Here is a 24,746-nt window from a genome sequence, read left to right as displayed (position 1 = left end):
CTTTGCTCATAAATATTATTAGGTACCTGATTTGTTTGTACCTAAAGACAATGGACTCTCTCCTGCTTGCAAGGTCAACCTTCAGTGCTGAAACCTGGCCACATATATATTGTAGTTAAATAAAGACAGGAAATTATATTAATCAATCTGTCTCTTTAAGGCAGAAAGATCATGCCTTTATTTGCATTTACTAGAAAGTATTATTTAAAGTTAAATTCTATATACTTAAAACTTGCCTGGTTGCCAAGTGCAACACTCTCCAGTTTGTGGAGCAAACTGCCTTTTTGGTACTCTTCAGCCTCCCGTCTTCATTCAACTCCAGCTCAGCAGCTGCCACTCTTTGCTTAAGCCTCGCTTCTTCAGCTGCTGCTGCCCTCTTGTGATTTTCCATCTCCAGACGTAAGCTCTCATTCTCCATGTATTTTGAGTGACACTGGAGAAATATAATCATATATACAGTATATATTCAACTTTCCCTGTAACTCATCATGAAATGCCACAGAAGAGCATACTTATTAGAAAAAAAGCAACTAGGGGTTGCTGTTACGCCTGCCTGTTTCCCCCTGCTGGCTCTGCTAAATAGTGCAGACGTTAGTTGGGCCACAGGTGCATTCCATTAGTAATTAAACCTGACGGTGTTAGTATAAAATATCTGTGCGCCTTAGCGTAAGTCTCTCTTAATTTTTCTCTCTCTTATACATTTTTTCCCGTAATATTTCATTCCTTTATTGATTGTTAGTGTCAGAGTATTTGCACCTTTAGTTACCACACGCGCGTGCCCCCCCCCTAGATGTCGGTTTTCTTTTGATTGTTTAACAATTTTTTCTTGTCCTATAAATAAATTGGTTTACTGTTTGAAGAATTTGTTGTTTGCCTCTTTTATTTTGCGGTATATGAGCCAGCCGTAACAGTTGCACATCATGTATACTGGCTCTGCACTAACTGGTGTGTGAGTGTGTTAGCTGTTAAATTTTTTTTGCATCTAAACAAGAATTACATCATATTATGGCCTTTTAATTATTAGATGCCTGGGTAAGGGACTCAAATCATTACCTGCTGGGTAAGCTGTTCCACAGCAGACTCCAAATGAGCCAGCCTCACTTCCTGTTTCTTTAGAGCAGCGGCACTGGCTACTTTCTCCACTTGCAGCCCACCTGCAAACACCAAAATCTTATCTCACCTCATCTTTTCGCCAGTGAGGCACAGAAAACACACTTTTTTTTATTAATATCACCAATCTACAGTATTACACAACAAGTTTGATGAAGGTTTGAGCTCATAATTTTTAATCACCTATGGTCTCATTAAGTGGTCTCACCTATGGTCTGACAAAACCAATCTAATGTGGTTTTGAAGGTACGCATTGTCAGGGGAAACAGGGAATGCAAGGGCAGGAATGCTGGCAGTATTGACCATCTTGGAAGACTCCTCTAACCGCTCCTCAAGATCACGACATTTGGCCTTAAGCTCCAGGATCTCTTTCTCCAGAGTCTGACTGTAGTTTGTAGTCCCTGAAATAGACAAATCACTGTCATACAACAGGGTGGAGGTTAAATTTCCTGAGCCTTCTTTTGCAAGTGCATTATTGTCCTGTGATTTATGCTTGCTTTTACAAAGTAGAAGACCGTTATATTACCCAGAATATTCTTTTAAAAATGGCACTTGGGGATCATTATTTCCCAACAAGTAGGGGGACAAATGTAGAAATTTCTGAAAGTGTTGAAAATATGTCACAGAAATAATAAAATGTTATTTTAAGTTTCTTTTAAGACCTCTTGTACCTGCAGTGCTGGGCTCTGGATTTATGGTCTGACTTTGAGCTATAGGCATCTGCTGGCTCAGGTTCTCCATCTCTTTCCTCATTTCAGCCACCACTGCTCTAAGAGTGCTGTTCTGCTGCTGGAGTCTCCTGATCTCTTCTGATTGGGAAACTACTGCTGTCTACTGCAGATACCTGCAGATGCAGTTCACACAGTTTTATGTTATGTAAGAAAGTAATTAAACAATAAAAGTATGGTATAAGCCAATTAGCAACCACTAGGTGGAGGCAAGAGATTGTGGTATGCTGATCTTTTAAGGATCTGAATTTTCAATCAGTCAACAAGCTATTACAGGACTGAACACACACCACAAACATAATAATACGTGTGCTATTAAGATTAAGATATTAAGCTATGTATTACTTTACAGTCAAACAATGAGTGGCCAAGCATCTTCTGCTGATATGCTATTTAAAGTCTCGTAAATGTTTCATCCTAAATTACCTACCAAACAGCTGACAGGGAAAGTAATTAAAGAAAGTCACAGCTAAATGTGACATATAACTTCAGAATAGCTGTAATAGCATTGCACCAAGTGAATTTCATCTACAGTTCTATTTAATGAATGGAAGAGCAGGTCTTAGATGAAATAAATGCTGTGAATGTTGACAATGTCTGCAGTTTTATTTAAATAGTAATTTAAGCTACATTTTCTAAGTAACTAGACAGACAATCCTCCATGGGCAAGTTAGGGTCAGATGATTCGCTTCATATGCTGTGTGACTCCTACTATTAAGACACTTTGGCATGAAACCCAGAGAACTGTTGGATGAGATACCCAGCAGATCTTTAGCTGTCATCATACCACTTGTGCTTTTTTTACTAAAGTACATTCTAAACGGAAATGGGTTCTTTCACAGTATTAAATATCAGTCTGAATGGTGTAACAGAGAAAGCTGTGTGTGGTCTAACCTGAATTCCTGTTAGTGCTGGTTTGGTTCCACGTAATGCCTGATCTCGCTCTACAGTGACACCTTTCAGCACAGTCACCATCTCCTGTAACTCTCGTTCCTTCTCTCTCAGCAGTAATCTTAGGGCAGATACCAAAATCATTACGTCCTTAAACACAACAACCTTATGAATAAGATCAAGTCCAGAAGCTTGTGGGAAACTAACTGATTAGAAAATATAGGTCACAAATATAGGTCATAAAATAAATTTTTGCTAAATCTAAACTACAGGTTAGGTTTAAATTTCTTTCTTCATGAAATTATTTTATTTGGAATATTTTAGAGAATACGTTTGTATTTTACAGTGTCTGACTGTGTATCAGCTCACCTGGTCTCTGGCCTGTGTAAAGCTTTGGATGAGCTCCTCGCTCCTCAGGTAGTGCTCAGAATGCACCTCCTCACAACGCCGCTCCCAGTCCAACTCCAGCAGAACTCACTTCTGCTCCAATGCCTGCTCACTCTGCAGACCACTAGACACCTGCTGCTTATACCTGACAGATATTCAATTTACTAGCAGGATTTTTTTTAAGTAAATGTAAAGCAAATGTGGGTATACCTCAACCTAAACGTGCATCCACATACTTCAGGATGCACACTGAATTAGTTACTGGACAACATTATGCTGTGGTCAAATGATGTTGGAAAGATCATCTTTAGGAGCTGAACGCACACGAAAGGCATTACGAAGTCGCAATTATGAGTAGAAAACTCAGAACATTCTTTAAGCCCAGAGTTTCCTAGTTGTGGGCGTGTCAGTGAATAAACATGTTGGATTCAATGGATGCAGCGCCTACACTGACAACAATAAATTTGTTGAAATTAATGATAAAAAAAAAAAAAATCTAATTTGCATGTACAAATATGGCAGTATTGTATAATTAGGATGGAATATATAGCGATTCAATTTACAGCACTTTCATAAATAAAGTTAATCTTTAAAATCAGTGTTTTTAAAGTTAATCTTTAAAAACACTGATTACTTAACACTGTTAAATGTAATCTTATATATTTTTATATTTATGTAAATTTTATAGTGTACATTATAATTACAACGCGTTTTAGTATTTATTACTTTTTAAATTTATTTTGAACAAAGTAGTATAGAATTTTACATTCATTGGCTATTATTGACATTTATCGGTCATAACACAAAAAAATATTAATGTAATGTATCATTATTTTATTTCTCACAGCACAATGCAGTTAAACAATTTAAATGTTGTGTAAAAGGTATGCAATTATTATTATCTTGTGACCCCCTCACCTTTCTATATCCTCTACACCTTTCCAGCTCTGCTCTCACTTTGGCTTCTCTCTCCCCTGCAGAAAGCAACTATAAGCATGTGACTTGACTTGACTTGTATGCTTGGCAACATTTTCTTTGGAGATCTGCGTGATGTAAGTATCCCAGCTAGATATTTCAAGCTGCACTCTGAGCCTTCGGTATCAAATAAGAGATTCAAATCTAAAGCGGATCTGGTTACAACTGTGTTAACAAACACAAGTTAAGGCTCTCGACTGAGTACAGATAAGGCTTACAGCAGCCACGTTGTCTGTCTTAACCAGTGCATCTCATATATATAATTTATGAACGTTAAATTATAAGAACAGAAAAATTAGGAGCACTTGTTACCTTGAGGCCTTGAATTTTAAACATGTTATATAATCCTAGAGCTCAGAAAGGCAGAGACACCCACACATTTCCTCTCAATGTATTTACACTAATTTAGTCATCAGCAGGAGTCGCATAATGCATCTCCCTTTCATATATACAAATGGACAATTTCAAATTTCATGAAAAATAAAAATCTTTATGCAATAATATGTACTCCAAACAGCTGAAGTATTTCTTGGCAAGTAAAAATTAACCACAGAACATTTCTGTGAATAGTAATTTCAATACTTTTTGTCTTACTCTTGTATCTGCTGGTCTCGGTGATGAAGGTCATCCATATAGCTCTTTTCTCTCCTCTCCTGTTCCAGAGTCATCCTGTCCAGTTGGGCTTGCAATTCTAAGATCTCTTGGAGCTCCCTGGTATGAGCCTCTCTCATGAGACCCAAAGCATCCTCTTTCTCCCGAGACCTTCGTTCCTACTCTGAATGTCTGCATATATCAAATTTCAAAACATCCAGAGCAAGACATGCTGGCCTACCCAGAATAATCTGAGCTATGCATATTAATCTACCAAAGAAAGGTTTATGACTTCCTGTTTTTTTGAGTGGTCATTAGGATCTAAAAATATTGTTGTCATTTGTGTTTACTGTATCTTTATGTGTAATAACTGGATTTGACAAGGGTATACTTTATGACAAGGTATCTCAAACTCTAGCTGTAGTACTTGCTGTTGTAGGCTTGCTCTTTTTTATAATTGCTCTCCATTTGTTTTAGTTTGTCTTCAAACTCTTTTATCCTGTAAAACAGTAATCATGATTGATCTTCTTATATTCAAAATTCAAAAAGAAAAGCTTTTCAGCACACACGTCAGTTTACCTGGAGTCTTTCATTGCAGTGGTGTTCTTTAAGTCACAGTCTCTGCGTTGGATCTCTTTTTGAGCCTGCTGGTAAAGTTCTTCAGAGGCCTGCAGGGCCCCGGTGGCCTGACTGTGAGCTTTGGCGTGGACTTCCAGCTCTTTGCTCAATAGCTTTTCCTGGACAATTTAATATTATTATTACTAAACTCACAATTATCCATGCAGAAGATCACTCATACCAGAGCTATACTATGGCCAAAAGTGACGTATGGTGACCCATACTTGGAATTAGTGCTCTGCATTTAACCCATCTAAAGTGCACACACACACAGCAGTGAACACACACACACCCAGAGCAGTGGGCCATTTATGCTGCGGTGCCCGGGGAGCAGTTGGGGGTTCAGTGTCTTGCTCAAGGGTACCTCAGTCGTGGAGAGAGAGAGAGCGCTGTACATTCCCACCTACAATCCCTGCCGGTACGAGACTCGAACCCACAACCTTTGGGTTGGTAGTCCGGCTCTCTAACCATTAGGCCACGACTTCCCCAAGTATGTGCATACCTGAACACCACATCTATATGTGCTCCCTAACAGCTTCTACTATTCTGGAAAGGCTTTCCAAACTAGGTTGTAACCTGGCTGTGGGAATGTGCCCCCTTACAGATGTATGAGTTCATGCACTGGCATTTAGGTAATGGGGCCTAGGTCCTGGTCAGCATTCCAATTCATCATTCACGTGGATGTTTGGACATTTCAATTTATCAACAAACAGTACTTTTGGCCAGTTAGTGTCTAAAGCCGTGGTTCATAACCAGGCAACGGTTGTACGCAGACCTTAGATTCAAGGTTGACAACCACTGGTCTAAATGGCCCTGACTTCCAACATAAAGTTTATGATAGGTTTGATGTGATATGGGTCTTACGTTGAGCTCGTGTGAGAGAACTACACTGTTCATTTCATCCAGCTTCAGATGGAATTCATGCTCCCGCTTCCTCATCTCACTGTCAAAATCTGCCTTCATTTCCTGTTGTGGATTGCAATTTACAAGATTCACTGTATTTAATTGATATTGTTTAACCTAATAATGCAGGCAAAAAGAGATTTCTGATATTGCACTTCTATGTCCTCCTTCACCCTTCGCTGATTCTCCAGGTCATCCTGAAGTTTTGCTATCTCAATCCTCAGCTCACTGACCTCTTCCCGCCTGGCACTCTCTTCCGTCTGAGCGCGGGCTGCCAAGGCATCATAACGCTCCAGCTCTGTGTCCCTCTCCTCCAACACACGTAGATTATACTTGAAGTCATCCCGCAAGCGGAGGAAACGCTCTCTCTGGGTGGACAGCTCTGATGTGGCTTCGTTTAGAGCGGTCTCCAGTTGTCAAATCCGCAAAGCCTGAAGTTTGTTCCATTCTCTTTCTTTTCAAGCCAGCTGGGCCTCCAGGTCCACAGCTTCCTGCATGGTTACGAAGCAGATGTTGAACAACAGGGCACTGAAACACTCGACATCCTGTTAAGCAAATCTGTAGACACAAGAAGTGATTACAAAGTGCTCATCAGAACAAGTTTATAAGTAAACATGATAAATGAAACCCTACACATCATATAAAGCCATAAATTGGTTAGAAAGGCATTTGATAATGGCATGTATTTTAAGTTGTATCCTTCGTGATCAGCTAAAAGTTCAGCTAACGTTACAAGAAGAACACAAGTCCTTATGGCCAAAATACTGAACTGTCATAGTGGCTGGGTGTGATGTCCAGTACGTATTCAGACCAGATCGTGGATCAGCACCTAGAAAGGACCTCTACATCCCTGAAAGACAGCAGAGACCAGGACAACTAGATGAGCCCCAGATACAGATCCCCTGTAAAGACCTTGTCTCACACGACCACCGGGACAAGACCACAGGAACCAGATGAGTCCTCTGCACAATGTGACTTTGCTGCAGCCTGAAATTGAACTGCTGGTTTTGTCTGGTCAGAGGAGAACTGGCCCCCCAACTGAGCCTGGTTTCTCCCAAGGTTTTTTCTCCATTCTGTCACCGATGGAGTTTTGGTTCCTTGCCGCTGTCGCCTCTGGCTTGCTTAGTTGGGGACACTTCATTTCCAGCGATATCGTTGACTTGATTGCAAATGATTGCAAAGATACTATTTAAACTGAACTGAGCTGGATGATGACATCACTGAATCCAATGATGAACTGCCTTTAACTGAAAAATGAGTGTTTACTATTGTCATTTTGCATTGTTGACACACTATTTTCCTAATTAATGCTGTTCAGTTGCTTTGACACAATCTGTATTGTTAAAAGCGCTATATAAATAAAGGTGACTTGACTTGACTTGACTGGGCAAAGTTTTTAGCGATAGTTCATATTAAAACAGAAGTATAACTTAATAAAAACAAGCTATTTTAAACAATTTCAACAGAATTAGAACTATTTCATTCAATAAAATTGTTACTCACCTTCAGGTGTATATCAGCCCAAGAATTAATGAAGAGGCAAGTATTTACTTCGGTTAGCTTGCACAGCGAATATTGTTTTATTTTATGTTCCTGTCATAAGTACAGATGACCGGAACTGTGTAAAAGTCCAAATACACAGCAGCTGCTCTCCAAGGGAGTTGCGGAATATGTCTAAAATAGTTGGTATTTAACGTTTAGGTTAGCTAAGCTACCTAGCTCAGGCATAGCAGGAGCTCTAGCTCTGCGCCGCCACAACTATCCATATTGCTATGGTAACAAAGGGCGTCTGCAGCAGCAACATCCGTTTCTATGCTTTGCCTGACGAATGAGTTCCCGGTTTTTATTTACGTTACAACTGAGCGTCATTTGCTTACTTTGAAAGGCGGAAATTGTGAGTTCACTTCTGATTAAGCTCTATTTCTGGCATGACTATTATTTCCCGCTATAAAAGCATCACGCTTATCGTAAAGTTATAAAACGTTTCCGAGACCTTTGTTTGAAAAGAAATAGGAAATAAATATGGATTCATAAAGAAGAAATAGTATTGTATTTTTGAATTGTATATTTGGTTAATTTACGTAACGTTATACTAAATGTTTCTGACAAAGTACTACAAAGGACGTTTTGCCCTACAGACTCTGGCACTATGGCAAGCCGTTTTAACATTTAATCTATAAGCCGTACTAGTATCTATGTTCATGGTACTTGTACCTATTTTTTAGATACTAGTATCTTTTCCATTAAGTACTAGTACTTATTCATTAGGTACTAGTGTTTAATCTTTAGCTACTAGTGCTTATTCATTAGGTACTAGTGTTTAATCTTTAGCTACTAGTGTTTATTCTTTAGCTACTAGTGCTTATTCTTTAGGTACTAGTGTCTTTTGTAAAGTTACTAGTACTTATTCATTAGATACTAGTACTTAATCATTAGATACTAGTACTTAATCATTAGATACTAGTACTTAATCATTAGATACTAGTACTTAATCATTAGATACTAGTACTTAATCATTAGATACTAGTACTTAATCATTAGATACTAGTACTTAATCATTAGATACTAGTACTTAATCATTAGATACTAGTACTTAATCATTAGATACTAGTACTTAATCATTAGATACTAGTACTTAATCATTAGATACTAGTACTTAATCATTAGATACTAGTACTTAATCATTAGATACTAGTACTTAATCATTAGATACTAGTACTTAATCATTAGATACTAGTACTTAATCATTAGATACTAGTACTTAATCATTAGATACTAGTACTTAATCATTAGATACTAGTACTTAATCATTAGATACTAGTACTTAATCATTAGATACTAGTACTTAATCATTAGATACTAGTACTTAATCATTAGATACTAGTACTTAATCATTAGATACTAGTACTTAATCATTAGATACTAGTACTTAATCATTAGATACTAGTACTTAATCATTAGATACTAGTACTTAATCATCAGATACTAGTACTTATTCCAATAGTGACTAGTATTTTTGGCTTTCCATACTGGCACGTCTGTCAGGCGTACATTGTGTACCTCCCTGCCAGAAGTATAAGACAAGTTGAAACCAGTGAAAACCTGTGATACAACATTTCCTGGCTTACAAAACTGTACAAAAGCGACTGACGCAAAGGGAAATACGACACCTGATTCGCGAGGTTTCTACCTGCCTGCTGTCACGTTCTAACTTGTATCTGTACTTAGTGTATAAATTATTCATTTTCTGTCATTTATTAATAAGAATGCAGCATGTAAATCGTTTCTTAGTCGTATTAAGATGGATGCTACAACTTCCCGATGAAACCAAATGTTCCTCTTTTCAGTTTTTGTAATATCTGCCTGTATGTTTTACACTCATTCACTACTCTGAGCTCTCTACTAAAGCAACAGCGGTCTATATACATAACCACAAACAATGTATCTAAAGACGTGTTTTGAGTTGTTGGTAAATTACGGAATTGCAAGCAAGTGTCATCACCCTGTTTCGCAACTCTTCAATTTGACCTGAGTCACTATGATGTGTGCCACAACCACAATATGTGGCAGTGGGGGGAAATGCGAATTATTATTATTATTTTTTTTGTTCAGCACCCAGCTAAGCTAATGAGAAACACAACTGATGCTTCATATATGGAGGGAAGGTCCGTAAATCCCCTTTATAAATCCCCTGAACACATGGTTTGGAATTTGAAGAGAAGAGAGCGGTGGGGAAACGCACGTAGTGCCCTCACACACACAGCCGCATCATTGGCTGCACGTCAGTGTGGCTCAAGTGTTTCATTGGTGACCGAACAGGCTTCAGTCAGATGAGATCAGCACCACAGTCAGCTGAGCGGATCTCATTCAAAGCCTCTTCAAAAGATGTGCCGTGCGAACGTGATGGTCCTGGTCCTAGGAGGGCATCATCAGTGAAAAACTTTAAACACAGAGCATCGTTAAGGTATGTATATAGGACTGATGCCTTTAAATATGTCAACATGTGTTCTAAGATAATGATTGGGTGATTTTGCGCATGCTAAGCGTGCGTGCGTCGTCGGGGTGGGGGATGCTGAATGCCGGTGGGCTGCTATGGAGATTGACTGATGGAAAGTAACAGGTTTTGGTTCAGAAACACAAAGAATATTCTTTTGTCTATTCATCGTTGAAAATATACACCGTGTTACAGAATAGAAGCATTTCTAATTAAGTGTACGTGTCGGGAATAATCCACATACCGATACAATTGTCTTATTTGATACTAGTCTGATTATGATATAGTGTAATCATCGAGTAGTTGTGGCTATTATAGTGCTACAATTGTTCAAGTGAGAACATTTATATTTAGGGATGGTATATATGTGGATATATACCTATGTGGCAGTGCCAGCGCTGTTGGTGGAGGAGCGAGAGTGTAAAAGTCACGTTTAGCACGTAGACCAGACAGCGCCGTGCATCAGATGCTCTTGATGTAAATATTAAGACACAGAATTACATAATAATTAATGTAATTATGAAGTGTACGGATCTTACAGTGACTTACAGGGGAGTCGATTTTATAAAGGTATTTCGACAGGAAATGTTGTCTTTTGAACAGTTAACCTATATGACGTAGGCTATTTACATCTATAATGTTAACTTGTCAGCGTACCATCCTGAAATGAACCAAAATGTTCAATTAGCCTACTGTGGTTACCACCTCAAGTATATATATATGTGTGTGTGTATATATATATATATATATATATATATATATATATATATATATATATATATATATATATATATATATATATATATATATATATATATATATATATATATATATATATATATATATATATATATATATATATATATATATATATATATATATATATATATATATATATATATATATATATATATATATATATATATATATATATATATATATATATATATATATATATATATATATATATATATATATATATGTGTGTGTGTGTATATATATATATATATATATATATATATATAATCAGGTGTGTTATGTTAAGAACCAATGACCTGAGTATTGTAGGGGGAGGAGGTATATATAATGAAGGTATGTGTAATGTGTATATAATCTTCCTTAATTCCCTTCTCAGACTTAACCTTATCACTATATCCAATACCATTCATAACTATAATCATATAATCAAAACAGTGATAAACTAGGAGTGGTATCACATGCAGATTTATATATAGGATATACATTGAGTAGATGTTTGAAAATTCAAAATAAATAAATAAATCCATAATCTTCTTGTCGTTGCATTGCGACTGACAGATTAGAATCAGCCATTTCGCTAATTAGTATGGACATGACAAGAAGCATCCATAATTAACAACCAGCCAGTGCCAGCTGTGACCTGTTTCAGAGAAACAATTCAATGGCCTTTCTAAAATGAATCCTAACCCTACATAACACACATAATTTGAATCCCAACTCCATATTCAGTATAAAAATTACATGGAACCACATGGAGAAATGTCAGGGTCTTAATTTAGGCTGGTAGGGTACAGAAGTGTGCCCCTCAGCCCCCACCCCCTGCTTGCTGCTTCCTAGACGAGGTAGATATGTGGGAGGTTCGGAACAGTAAGAGATAATCAGTTTTCACAGACCTTAAGCAAGGTAGGTTGAACATGCATTGGTTGCATGACTTTCTCTTACCTAATGTAGCTCTTCTACCTCGTTCTTTATTAACTAATTTCCACTGTGTAACATGTTGAATAAACCCTTTTTTAATTTTCCTTGCATGCCACTAATAGTAAGTTCTAAACTTACTATTAGTGGCATGCTAAACTAATTTTATCGCACCACTTATAAAGATGGCTTAAGTTGTCTTGTGCCGTTTTAGTGGTTTAACTGCTTTACATTTTAAAACAATTTTTTTTTGTTTATTTATATGTATGTAGTACACAATGCCATACACTAGTTGTTCTTGGTATCCAGATGAATAGTTTTGGAGTTCACATTGATTAAAATACTGCGTCTACAGTGGACCAGGTGTCCATTAGCTTGTTTTAAATGAGTATGTATGAGCATACATTGACCAGTCTCTTTAGTTTAATGATTCATGGAGCAATCTTGCCCTTTAAGAAGGTCAATATAGGAAGGCTGAGCATTCTGTAATGGCTTTTTATAGCATCATGTACTGAATACCACATTGTCTTCACTCTTCACATTGTTCAAATCAAGGTGTGGTGCATGTGTGGTTTTTATTTATTTATTTATTTTTTGCTAAATGGGTAGAAATGAGAAAAACAAACTCACAAGCCAGAAGACAAAGGTTTTCAGGAAGTTGGGTAGCCATCAACAGCTGTTTGGCAGCTCCTCCTGTTGAGAGACATTTGAAAGGGCACAACAGTTCACTCACTGCATAGTAGGTTACAGAAGTGTTTGCTAATCCTGGTCCTGGAGCACCCCCACATTACACATTTTGGATTCCTTCCACATTTATCGCCCATGATTCAACTCATCAGGTCGTTAGTTGAGTGCTCATGAACTGAATTAGGTGTGTAAAATAAGGGACACAGAAAGTACAGAGCTGGCAGTTTCCCAGGATCAGGATTGGGGAACTACGGGCTAGAATCCAAGTAATTAACTGATCTAAAATAAAAACTGCTTGTGATGCAGGATTTCTTAAAAGTTGTTACTTGGTGGTGAGTGTTACTGTGTGCCAGGCAAACAGAACAAATCTTGCTGTACATGGATATTTAGTAAACAAGCTACATGAGGCATGATTTTGTCTGTTGAGCACTAGTTATCCATAAATATTAGTTTTATTTTTTATAGTCATGTTGTGACCAAACAGTATGCTAACGTTCTTGTTGAATTAAGCAGTAGCACCATCAATGACACATTTTATGAGACCGTTTCTTCTCTTTTTGTTGCAGTAGAGATCTGACAAAGCATCATGGGAGGTGCAGTTGTAGACACTGGTGACAGTGGGGTCAAGGCCCCCGATGGAGGATGGGGTTGGGCTGTCCTCTTCGGCTGCTTCATCATTACAGGTTTCTCCTACGCCTTTCCCAAAGCGGTCAGCGTCTTCTTCAAAGAACTTATCCGAGAGTTTGGAGTGGGCTACAGTGACACTGCTTGGATCTCCTCCATACTACTTGCAATGCTTTATGGCTCAGGTACAGATGTCCACTGGCAGCAGGGATGGATGAGAATATTTTGTAGCTAAGTGGGTTTTCAAACGGCGGGTCCACAAGAGGGTTCTAGGTGGTCTGTGGAACACTGACATTTTGGAAGGACAAAATTATTCTCGTCCTATTCTTTCTGGGAAATTACGATTTTGCATGCTAATAGTAGTTTGCTTGTTGCAGGGCCTATATGCAGCATCCTAGTGAACCGGTTTGGGTGTCGCCCTGTGATGATGGTCGGGGGCCTTTTTGCCTCACTGGGCATGATTTTAGCATCCTTTTCAACCAACATCATCCACATCTATCTCAGCACAGGAGTCATAACAGGCGAGTAATGTTTTGTGATTTGCTTATGAAATTCTGATGTACTTAATTTGAATGTATTAACATCTTCAAATATGATGTACTCCAGGTTTGGGTCTTGCTCTGAACTTTCAGCCATCCCTCATCATGCTGAACAGATATTTCAGTGAGAAAAGGCCCTTGGCCAATGGGTTGGCTGCAGCTGGAAGTCCCGTGGCTCTGTGCTGTTTGTCTCCTCTTGGTCAGGTTCTTCAATACAAGTATGGTTGGCGTGGAGGCTTCCTCATCCTTGGAGGGATTCTACTGAATTGCTGTGCATGTGGGGCCCTCATGAGACCCTTGATGGCACTGAAAAAAACAAGCGAGGTGGATGAGAAGGAAACCAAACCCAAACCAAAGCCCAAGCTTCTTGACTTTACTGTCTTTAGAGATCGTGGCTTTTTGATTTACACGGTGGCTGCGGCCATCATGGTGTTGGGTCTTTTTGTGCCTCCAGTGTTTGTGGTAAGTTATGCCAAGGAACTGGGCAATGAGGACACAAAGTCTGCCTTGCTGCTCACCATACTAGGGTTCATTGATATCTTCGCCAGGCCAACATGCGGTATCATCGCTGGGCTCAAGTGGGTTCGGCCACGATGTGTTTACCTCTTCAGTTTCGCTATGATCTTCAATGGCATCACTGATCTTATCGGCTCCATGGCCAAAGACTATCCATCTCTCGTGGTGTTCTGCATCTTCTTCGGTATCTCCTATGGCATGGTTGGAGCCTTACAGTTTGAAGTGTTGATGGCCATTGTGGGGACAGAGAAGTTCTCCAGTGCCATCGGCTTGGTGCTGTTGGTCGAAGCCTTTGCTGTGTTGGTGGGACCACCTGGAGCAGGTCAGTGCTGCAGTTAATTTTCTATGTTCTGTAGTTTCTGTGCTGTTAAAGATAATTCATAAGATAAGTAGTGATCTTATAAAACATTTACATGACCTAAGTATCACCTCCCAAACTTGTAGATTACCTACCAAAGAAAACCACATTCTCTTTGCAAATGGTCAAAAACTAACAAATATATTATTGGAATGCAGGTGGCCTTTTATGTATCTTACAAGAACCTTTTGTTTTGCGTTGTAAGGGCCTTCTATTTGTATAATACCATATGGTGGTTCCTCATTTGTATTGTTTAGTCCCCCAAACACTGAACAAATGGACCGTTATAGTTGTCCCAACAATAACAGTTGCAGTTCATACGTCATTGATGTTTGCCCTGGTGACCTGTCAGGACCGCCACCACAAATGGCTGATCCATGTGGGACGTTTATCTCATAGTTCTCTTGTTTCATTTCACAGGTCGCCTTCTGGATGCCACAAAGAACTACATGTTCGTCTTCCTGCTGGCTGGGTGTGAGGTGGTCCTCTCGGCCCTTGTGCTCGCAATCTGTAACATGCTCTTCATCAAAAGGAAGCCCGAACAGCCTGACCCTCCAGCCAAGATGGAGATGGCCGTTATCGACACGGAGATGGAGGAGCTCAACAAAGCACCAAAGAACGACCAAGACAACGGAGGTGGTGAAAATGGGAAGAAGCAAGCCATCGAACACGAAGCAACGACAAAATCTGATGATAAAAAGGTTGAAGAGCTTGAAAGCATAGGGGTGGACTCTGTAGAGCTGGAGAATGCTTCCAAAAATGTGACCGAACCAAACGGTGTGGTTGTAGAACCTGAATCCTCTCTGTGAAGATACTAGAACACTAGACATGACAGAGCTTCCTTTGTAGGACTCCTGGACATGCGTTTGATGTTTGTAGTGTATGCTTTTTGTATCGCACTTCAAATGTGGTTGCAAAGGACTGCTTTCAGACCTGCTCTCCAGTTCAGATTCAGCCACTTTTAGGCCAATCACTGCCTTGTATGTTAGCAGAAATGTCAGGATGTGTTCTCAAACTTGCATTCAAAAAATAGATTCAGTTTATACTGTGGCACCAGATTTTAGGCCAGTAAACACTCCACATCAGAGCAGGTCACCAGCATTATACTGAATATAACCAGCTTGCTTGCTTTGTGGCATTCAGTGTTTGCTAATGTGGATTGTTGGTTCATAGTACCTTTTTTGTCATCTACTGTAACATTTTAAACTGGTCCTGGGAGAGCACAGGATTGTATTAAAGTCCTGCATTTCAGACAAATGGAACCAGATTAACCTGTACAACATGCAAATGAGGATTCTAGTTAGTCTTTTTAAATTGGAAACATTCTTGAGGAATTTACAGAGTTCAGACATGCTTGTTTTTGGGGAACAGTCCAACGTGTGCAATTAGATGCATACAAGACAAAAAAATAGATTACAGATGCGTGCGAAGAGAAGAGCACGAAAAATAGAAAGACAAAAGACAGTAGGATAATGGGTTAAGCAGAGGAAATAAAGATGAATCATGCTTCATAGACACAAAAATAGTGGGTTTCTATACTGCCCGAGGTATCAATGGCAGTAACCGTGATACTGGCATGAACTACACAGCCCAGTGCTTTCTAGAAAACAGGACAAGTTTAAAAAAAAAAAAAAACCTTAATGGTGGATAAGCAAAACCAACTACATTTAATTGTCTTTACCCTATGCCCAGAATAAAACAATTCATATAAAATCACATTTGCAGATGACAGCAGAACAAAGCAACTTGCCCCAATAATAATTTACAAATTTAATATTTAAAAGAAAAAGATGCAACCACAAGCAAATACAAGTACTTCATTTATTTACACTGTTTAAAATACACAAATACGGTGGTAATACAAATTCTTACAGGACTGACAAATTGGCATGACTTCCACAAAAATATGTGGATCCCAAAATAGCCATGGGCTTCAAAATGGGGGAGAATTAGATGAAAAATTTCACCCAGGAAGTCGCCAATGTCCCTTTACAGATGACAAGGATAACAAGATGACCAGACCAGCTTTCAAGGTGCATTAGAAAAGCCACATCAGTGCCGGAATATTTCGTAAAAGGGGAAAAATCACTAAACATTAGAGCAAGACTTTGATTCGTTTTCATTCTTTCAACCTTTGCAGACACGAGCAATATCTCTTAACAAATGAGCATCCGCTATTTTTCAGATGAGCTTGTATCAAACGACTGTATATTGATATATACCGCATTGCCGAAAAAATATATTGATATACCGCCTCAGTAAGATTTTTCATTTTTTTGAAAAACACTCATTTAGCAAGGACACATTAATTTGATTAAGTGACAGTATCATTGATGAAAAAAAGACAAGACTAAAATGTATTTAAAAATTAAAAACTTTACCAACATCTTTTTATTTTTGTCAAAAAAAAAATGAGAGAGAAAATACTATGGACTGCTGTCCATGTCTCTACTACTCGACTGCTTTCATGTTTGTGTATGCCAGATACTAAAAGGGTCCTATTATGCTCTTTTACAAAGTCTTGATTTTGTTTTGGGGGTGTATTTTATTTTACATTATTACAACACCTCTCTCCCCAGTCTGGCATGAACGGCTCGAATAGATCCTGTATCAAATGAAGGCCCGCCTTCTGAAACACGAAATGTGCTGTGATTGGTTAGCTGGGCCAGTGTGTGTTGTGATTGGCAGCACTCGGCGCCTGCTCGGGAAATGTCACGCCCCTTACCATAGCTGCCTGCCAGCTTCAGTGTAAATATTGCGTCAAAATCAAATCAATTTGAGTGCGATTTAAACCCGGATGATTGTAACCACTAAGTTTGTCTGCCTCGGGAAAGCTAGCGTGTCTCCGACATAGTGATAACACTCCTTGCCTTCTCTAGTGCAGCTCAACCAGGTCTCGTCCCATTCGCCGATATTTGTGATATCACAAATCCCGGAAAATATGAGTTGTAGTCCAAAAGAAAAGAAAAAAAGTGCTAAAAATCTCCTTTTCAAGTGGACTTTGAACTTTGCAGATCTTTATGCTCAAACAGCAACATTATAGACTAACTAAAGTTAAAAAACATAATAGGACCCCTTTAAGAGTTCAAATTCCCAGATCAGAGCGTATCTGATAAAAGGATACATTTTCTGCCCGGTGCTTTATTTAATTTTTGCAATTTGGCAACCACACGCGTGCGCTCGGAGTTTAGCGGTCTTTCATGCGAGATATTCTGCCTAAATTAAAGTGTTTTATAATATTTTTTGTTTGTCTTACCTGTATTCATAATGTAGACAGAGAACATTTATATCTAAGTCTTTGATATTAATTTATATAATAGATACCTGCGTATGAGTTGACATTCTATTGATTTGTGCTTATTGGTGAAAAGTGCAATACTTTTAACGAAATGTAAAACTACATTTCTCAAATGAAAACAATCATTGGGATTATAATTGAGATTTTTTTTTAATCATTATTACAGCATGATGAAAATGTGCTTTTAGTGTCATTGACTGAAACTAGACTAAAATGCTCCGACATATAGACTAAACTAAAACTTGACTAAACAAAAGCAAAGACAAGGTTGACTAAATATGACAATTAAAAAGTATATTTGACACAGGACTAAGACTAAATTAACACTACTTTGAAAAAAAAATATGCATCACAGTTCCGACTATTTTCAACATTTATAATAATAACTTTTTCTTAAGCACCAAATCAGCATATTACAAAGACTTCTGAGGGATGCGACACTGAAGACCGGAACCTTTATTTTTAAAAGTGTATGACCATTCACATAAGCTTCACCCAGTTGGTAGAAAACACAAAGCAGTGTACAGTTAACACAAGCTAATCAAACTCACCTGGTGCATCTGAACACTTCAGAGTAATGGCTGCTGAAAAATTCAGATTTTTCATCACAGTAATGTTACATTTTAAAATACATTTAAATAGAAAAATCACATGTAGATGGCCATCTTGTGTAGATGGCAATTGAGAATAATTGAAAGCCACGATTACTGCAGTTTAGGTCTGGGAGATATAACGTTATCGGTATTTATCGAAGATACACCATCATCGATAACGATTGAAAACATTTTCGATATAGCGCACGATAGTTTCACGCTTTTTTTCATTTAAAGGCTCGTGTTATGAGTGACAAGCAGACAGGCAACAGAACACACACAAACATGCTGAAATGAGTGCCGTGCCTGAATGCAATGAGGAGACTATGAAAAAAAAAAAAAAGGAATTAGTCGAATTTAAAATAAAAATTCGCATTCGAATGCAAAAACTGTGTATTTGAATTTTAGGTGTGCGTCCGGGAGCCTTATCAGAGGCGCGCGAGATGCGATGATGTAAGTGTCGTTGCATTTTAATGTTTTTGTTAGACTATCCAGTGGAACCCACAAGATGTGCCACTGCTGCATTTTTCATTCAAAATATTAGAGAATTATAGAAGGTCAATGCGGAGATGATATTGGTTAGGTTAAAACCGAAACCAAGCCATTCACACAGAACACATATTCAGAGCCTTTTTGCGATGCACAACTAGGACAGTTGCACTCGCATATCGCACAAAACATGAATAGAAAGCCACGTAAAGTTAAAAGAGGTTCAACTTTTAGAAAACGACTTAATGAGGTGCATTATTTTTCTCATTGTGCCCTCCAGTGGCCTCAGGAGACAGGCCAAATGTTTCCTTAATCTGCATATGAAATATAAAAAAAAGGAGATATTTGCTTCAATTTTATTTTGTTTGACTGTTAAAACTAAAATAAGTTGTGCGTTTTAATAAATTGGGTAAATTAAAAATACAGTGGTTAAATGTATCTCTTTTTTCTACTGCTCTTTAAGAAAGGTTGTAAAAATTTTTCAATAATTATCGATACCGAATGATATGAAACATTATATCATAGGGCGATTCATTGCTGATTTTGAACGCGATTTTGTGTAGCCTGTCAGTGAACTACGGCTCTGTAGTAAATGCCGCTCCATCTTGCTTCTCTTGATTAATTAAAGATAATTATCTGTGATATTTAGCCACTTGCTATTTATCCTGAAAGTATTTTTTTTGTGTCCATTTGACATTTGCATTCTTATATTGGTAACAAGCCTCCAACTGCTTTCATGCTTTTTGTGTAAATCAACATTTTCTGTCCAGTGTAATACTTGATGCATGCACTCTCTTTGAAGAAAAACCCCCCCACTAATGATCTAAAAACACCAGAAAACATGCATGTAGGAGTTTAGTGATCTCCACTGAGATATTCTGCTGAAATGAAAGTGTAATACAACCGGTCTGTGTTCCATTTGTGCCGTTTGCTGCAACTAAATCCATCAAACCATCTCAGTGATGAACAAAATAAAATCTAATCATTAACTTAAGTTGGAATTGTTGGAGTTAATATTAGGAATTTCACAGGTTTAGCTTTTGAGAGAAGCTTCTTGTTTTACCAGGTTTTATAGCGTAGAGAAAGTGTTAATTTATAAGTTAGGCTAGATATAATAAATCAGGAAACAAGATGAGGTAAATTATAACATGCATAGGAGTTGATGTTCACCTGCTTATGTGAAAGTTCAATAATATTACTTAAATGTAAAAACAATAACCGTGATTACAAATTCAGCAAAATAATCATTACGATCAGTTTTACCATTATCGTGCAGCTAGATTTCTATGCCAAGAAATCTGGGTCTCTCACACACACACATGTATATACACACATACAAATATACATGTAACAGTCAAATTTACAAGCTAACTGGAAAGAATGTGTGTTTTTACCAATGCCAAGATGTGTGTTAATAGATGCGTAACGTGCAGTGCCCGTCAGGTTCTTATTCTCGCGATAGGGTATGTGCTGGTGTGTTCGTGCATCACGGTACTTCTTGGCCAGGCCAAAGTCAATGATGTAGACCAGGTTGCCTTTCTTTCCCAAGCCCATCAGAAAGTTATCAGGCTTCACGTCTCTGTGAATGAAGTTCTTGGAGTGGATGTACTCGATGCGGCTAATCTAATGAATGCAAGGTTTACAAAAAACATTTTAAAATAAGTTATTTCTGCAGAAAACTACTTTTTTTTTATTGCCAACATGATTTTGTATCATACCATCTGATCAGCCAAAAGCAGGACAGTCTTCAGGCTGAACTTCCTGGAGCAGAAATTGAAGAGATCCTCCAAACTGGGGCCGAGCAACTCCATCACCATCACATTATAATCTCCTTCTGCACCACACCACTTTATAGTAGGAATGCCAACTGCAAAAGCAGCACACAAAACACCTAAATACACAGCCTGAAACCCAATAGATGCTTGTTGGCAAGTATGAATCATTTCATTGATTACATTGATTTATTGAGCCCCTCAACCCCTTATTTACATATCAATCAAAACCCCTTTCTTATTACCTCCACCCTGCATCATCTTGTAAATCTTGCTCTCGATGTGGAGCTGTGGGTGCTTTGTCTTCACACATTCCAGTTTGATGGCCACTTCCTCTCCAACTGAAATGTCTGTGCCTGAGGCGGAGCGAGAAACAGAGAAGGAACAGAGCCATTAAAACCATGAATGGGGTCAGAACACAGCCTGAATCTCCAACAAGCTGACATGACTGTAGATCATAATTCATTTACCTTTACAGTTTGTGCATACAATACTGTTCAAAAGTTTGATCGGTTTAATCTCAATCTCTGACCGCGGGTAAAATAAATAATAATGCTGAAGGTGAGGTACAATTCATACTTCATTATTAAATATAAAGTAATTTGAAAACTTTCTTTGAGATGTAATTTCACAAACAGCGTGAGTGAATCACTGCATGCTCTCTCACTGCATACCTCTCAAAATGCGCAAATGGCTTCAAATCACCACATCTCGTCTGCACTATAAGCGAGCTGCATATTGCACAGTTGACACAGGAATTGTCACTTGCACAATCGAGGAAGCATTGCATTGTCACTAAAGTTTATAATTTGCCTTTAAGTATTGCCAGTGTTTAAACCATTCAGCACTCGCGCGCTCTCCTAGAGACGGTGCACTCATGCTCACTCAAAGCGCACCCACATACCGCCTCGCATACAGCTAAAAAAAATCAGGCTTGCGCTGCGTGTAAACTATTGTGCAGCAATTTCCCCATTGTAAAAAACAAAAATGCACTGCATGATCAAACATTTAGCTGAGATTATTATATATTTTTGAAAAATGTCAACAAAAAAAAATGCCCTAAATTTCAGTGTATGTCATCGCTTTGTCATGTTTTCATCTAAATAATAAACCTGTCATGCAGCACTTAGTTTGCCAGAAAAATTGAAAAGAATTCTTCAAATTTCATTTGATTACAATTTAAAAGATGATTTTGAAATTGTTCAAGTTTTATGCATTCATTTGATTACCACCGTTTTGATAATAAATTTGCATTAAATCATAAAACACGGAAACCAGAAAAATCATGAACAGTTGATTATAGGGATGTAACGATTAACTGCGAGCCGGTTGAAAATCAATACAAAAATGTGACGATTCAAATCGGTTGAGATGCTAAACAAATCGCGATTCAATTAGGGATAAGAGTTTATATGAATGTATGTCTGAGGGGAACTTACGGTCTTTAGAAAAGTTTAGATGATATTTTTTATTTTCATCTTGCCTCTGTATAATGCATAATAAAAGTTCATGCTGCTTTGTTTACAGCGGAAACCAAGGAAAAGCTTTAAGCGCCACCTGCTGGCAGAGAGTGAATCTGCATCTCATTCAACTTGTCTGTTGTTTCTGTTTCATGCAGATATTTTTTTTTATGTATGGTTTCACAAAACTGAAGTCAAACCATTCTGTTTTTGCTTCAAATTTCGAAATTTTACAATCTAATTTAGATTAAAACCTACTCATGTTGCATTTATGCAGCGGCTTTGGGGGGAAACACTGCAGCATAAACATTTTTTTTTTTTTAGTTTTTTTTTTTTTGACTCCTTTTTTATGGTTAAATTACATTTTATTAATCAAAACGCATGTGTATAATGCATAATAAAAGTTCATGCTGCTTTGTTTACAGCGGAAACCAAGGAAAAGCTTTAAGCGCCACCTGCTGGCAGAGAGTGAATCTGCATCTCATTCAACTTGTCTGTTGTTTCTGTTTCATGCAGATTTTTTATGTATGGTTTCACAAAACTGAAGTCAAACCATTCTGTTTTTGCTTCAAATTTCGAAATTTTACAATCTAATTTAGATTAAAAACTACTCATGTTGCATTTATGCAGCGGCTTTGGGGGGAAACACTGCAGCATAAACATTTTTTTTTTTTTAAGTTTTTTTTTTTCTGGACTCCTTTTTAATGGTTAAATTACATTTTATTAATCAAAACGCATGTCTACTTAAATAATCAATTTATTAAAAGTTTAACAAATATTATATATGTTTAGGGCCCTATGAAATGTTTTTTTTTTCCAACCTTATGTTTTATTGTAACCAAATTCTGTTTTAGCATGTCTAAGTAATTATTTGAAAGCATAAAACAAGTTTAATTTATTCTTACAATAGCCTTATGCTTTTTTTGCTCAGAAATTTTGTGTTGTGTATTTACATTTTGTTTTAAGGCATAAAACATAAATTTAATCTATCTTTTAAGTAATGAAAATAAAACAAATTGAATTTTTTGGAAAATAAAGGTCATTTAATATTACAATTAAAACATGCGAAGAAATATTGAATGCTTATTCCTTAAAAATAAGATTTTAATAATTTTAGTAGTAGTAGTAGCAGTCTGCCCTCAAGTTACACCGAACTTTTATTTTAACGGGTTGCCGTGAATACCTTTACATTTCTGTGCGTGTATGACATGATGATAGTTTTCCTCAAATGAAACGGTCAAATGCTCATGAAGTGACTCTCAGAGCAGTTCTGGAGATGTTATTCATGTGTTTATGTCCTCATTAGTGAGACTGCAGACGTTAATATCACCGGAAGCGTCACGAGCGTTACAGTATGAGTACTACACAAAACCACGCGTCTGCGCAATTCATTAACACAGAGACACGCAGAATTCATATTTAAATATGAATCGTTTTGCGGCTTAATATTTACAAATACTAGTGGGAGTGTGCTCACTTGTGTGTGTGTGTGTGTGCGCCCCCGCTGTGCGTGATGCAGAGAGCGCGACCATAAAGTAGAGACCAAAATGACATGCCTTTGTGTAAATAAGATAAATAACATAAGGCTATTTAGTTTGCTTAATAAAAGAACAAGGTATATACCTGTTCTATAAGAAAGGTAAGTTTAAATGACTTCTGTTGTGATCTGCAGCATCTTTGTTTGGATCATGATTAAAATGCAGTGGTTGCCTCTCATTTTTTAAATGGAAAGAGCACAGACAAAGCCTTATTTTGTTTATATGAAGAGATCTTTTATTTGTGTTACTTATTTGATTTGGTGCTTGTTTTAAAATTTCAGTTTAGTTTTATTTACATTTACATTAGGGCTGCACGATAAATCGCATGCGATATTTAAAGCGCATCTTATCAGTAAAGCCGGTTCTGTAATCAGCGGTAAATCTCCATCACGTGCGTGCTTTCACATTAGGGCCTTTCACACCGCAGGAACCTTTTCATAGTACCAGAACTAATTGTGGAACTACCCACTTTTTGGCGTTTTCGCACCGCCGGAACTGGGAGCGATTTTAGTACCGGACTGCCTTTTTCGAGAACCAAATTAGCTCCTACTCCGGAGCAGGGTCTAACCAGCACAACTGGTACTAATCGTGACGCAAGTAGACATTGATTGGCCAAACGCGTATGAAAACGTCCTCACCCACCATGATTTAAAACACCGTGCAAACATACTGTAAACATTGTGTCAACTTATTTTGCAAGTATGGAGAACAGCGATAGATGGACGGATGCTGAAGTGCAGGCACTTGTAGCAAATGTAGCACTGCCAGTTGTCGTTGGAGATTCTTAATCCTCCTCTCCGTTCTTTCAATCGCTTTACGTATACGTCGACTTTCCATGTCCCTTATTGTGAAACCCGCGAGACACAACAAAAACACCGCTCCGATCACAGCGTCCTCCATCCTCCAGTTAATGTTGTTCTTCTGTTTTTGTTGTTGAATAGCGCACAAATAACGACGCTGTCGACCGGCTTTCCTCACTTTTTAGTACACACTCTTGGTGC

The 24,746-nt window shown here is 37.8% G+C and overlaps 2 protein-coding genes and 1 pseudogene across 3 annotated transcripts in view; 1 reads left to right on the top strand and 2 right to left on the bottom strand.

Moving 5' to 3' along the window:
• The window catches only part of LOC107581641 (coiled-coil domain-containing protein 57-like), a 13,048-nt pseudogene extending 4,996 nt beyond the window's left edge, over window positions 1-8,052 (bottom strand).
• Window positions 8,053-9,238: 1,186 nt separating this feature from the next.
• Window positions 9,239-15,971, top strand: LOC107581584 (monocarboxylate transporter 4-like). 2 transcript variants are annotated; one of them, XM_016267201.1, is made up of 5 exons: window positions 9,239-10,167; window positions 13,125-13,367; window positions 13,560-13,703; window positions 13,789-14,559; window positions 15,016-15,971. In XM_016267201.1, the coding sequence occupies exons 2-5, from the start codon at window positions 13,145-13,147 to the stop codon at window positions 15,402-15,404; spliced, it is 1,527 nt and encodes a 508-aa protein (XP_016122687.1). In that variant the 5' UTR covers window positions 9,239-10,167; window positions 13,125-13,144; the 3' UTR covers window positions 15,405-15,971. The 2 variants fall into 2 exon arrangements, with proteins under 2 accessions (XP_016122687.1, XP_016122690.1); XM_016267204.1 differs by lacking the exon at window positions 9,239-10,167 and adding an exon at window positions 11,248-11,859.
• A 4,273-nt stretch (window positions 15,972-20,244) lies between these two features.
• Window positions 20,245-24,746, bottom strand: part of LOC107581583 (casein kinase I-like) — a 17,486-nt gene continuing 12,984 nt past the window's right edge. The window contains exons 2-4 of the mRNA XM_016267200.1: window positions 20,993-21,103; window positions 20,694-20,842; window positions 20,245-20,598 (exon numbers count right to left, since the gene is read on the bottom strand). Coding sequence (XP_016122686.1) covers window positions 20,260-20,598; window positions 20,694-20,842; window positions 20,993-21,103 — 599 coding nt within the window. The 3' untranslated portion in view covers window positions 20,245-20,259. The remainder of the gene's footprint in view (window positions 20,599-20,693; window positions 20,843-20,992; window positions 21,104-24,746) is intronic.

Source organism: Sinocyclocheilus grahami, unplaced genomic scaffold (genome assembly GCF_001515645.1).
Source record: "Sinocyclocheilus grahami isolate Dianchi unplaced genomic scaffold, SAMN03320097.WGS_v1.1 scaffold36.1, whole genome shotgun sequence".
Lineage (NCBI taxonomy): Eukaryota > Metazoa > Chordata > Actinopteri > Cypriniformes > Cyprinidae > Sinocyclocheilus > Sinocyclocheilus grahami.
The sequence above is the reverse complement of the archived record's forward strand: the minus strand, read 5'-3'. Positions and strand labels throughout refer to the sequence as shown.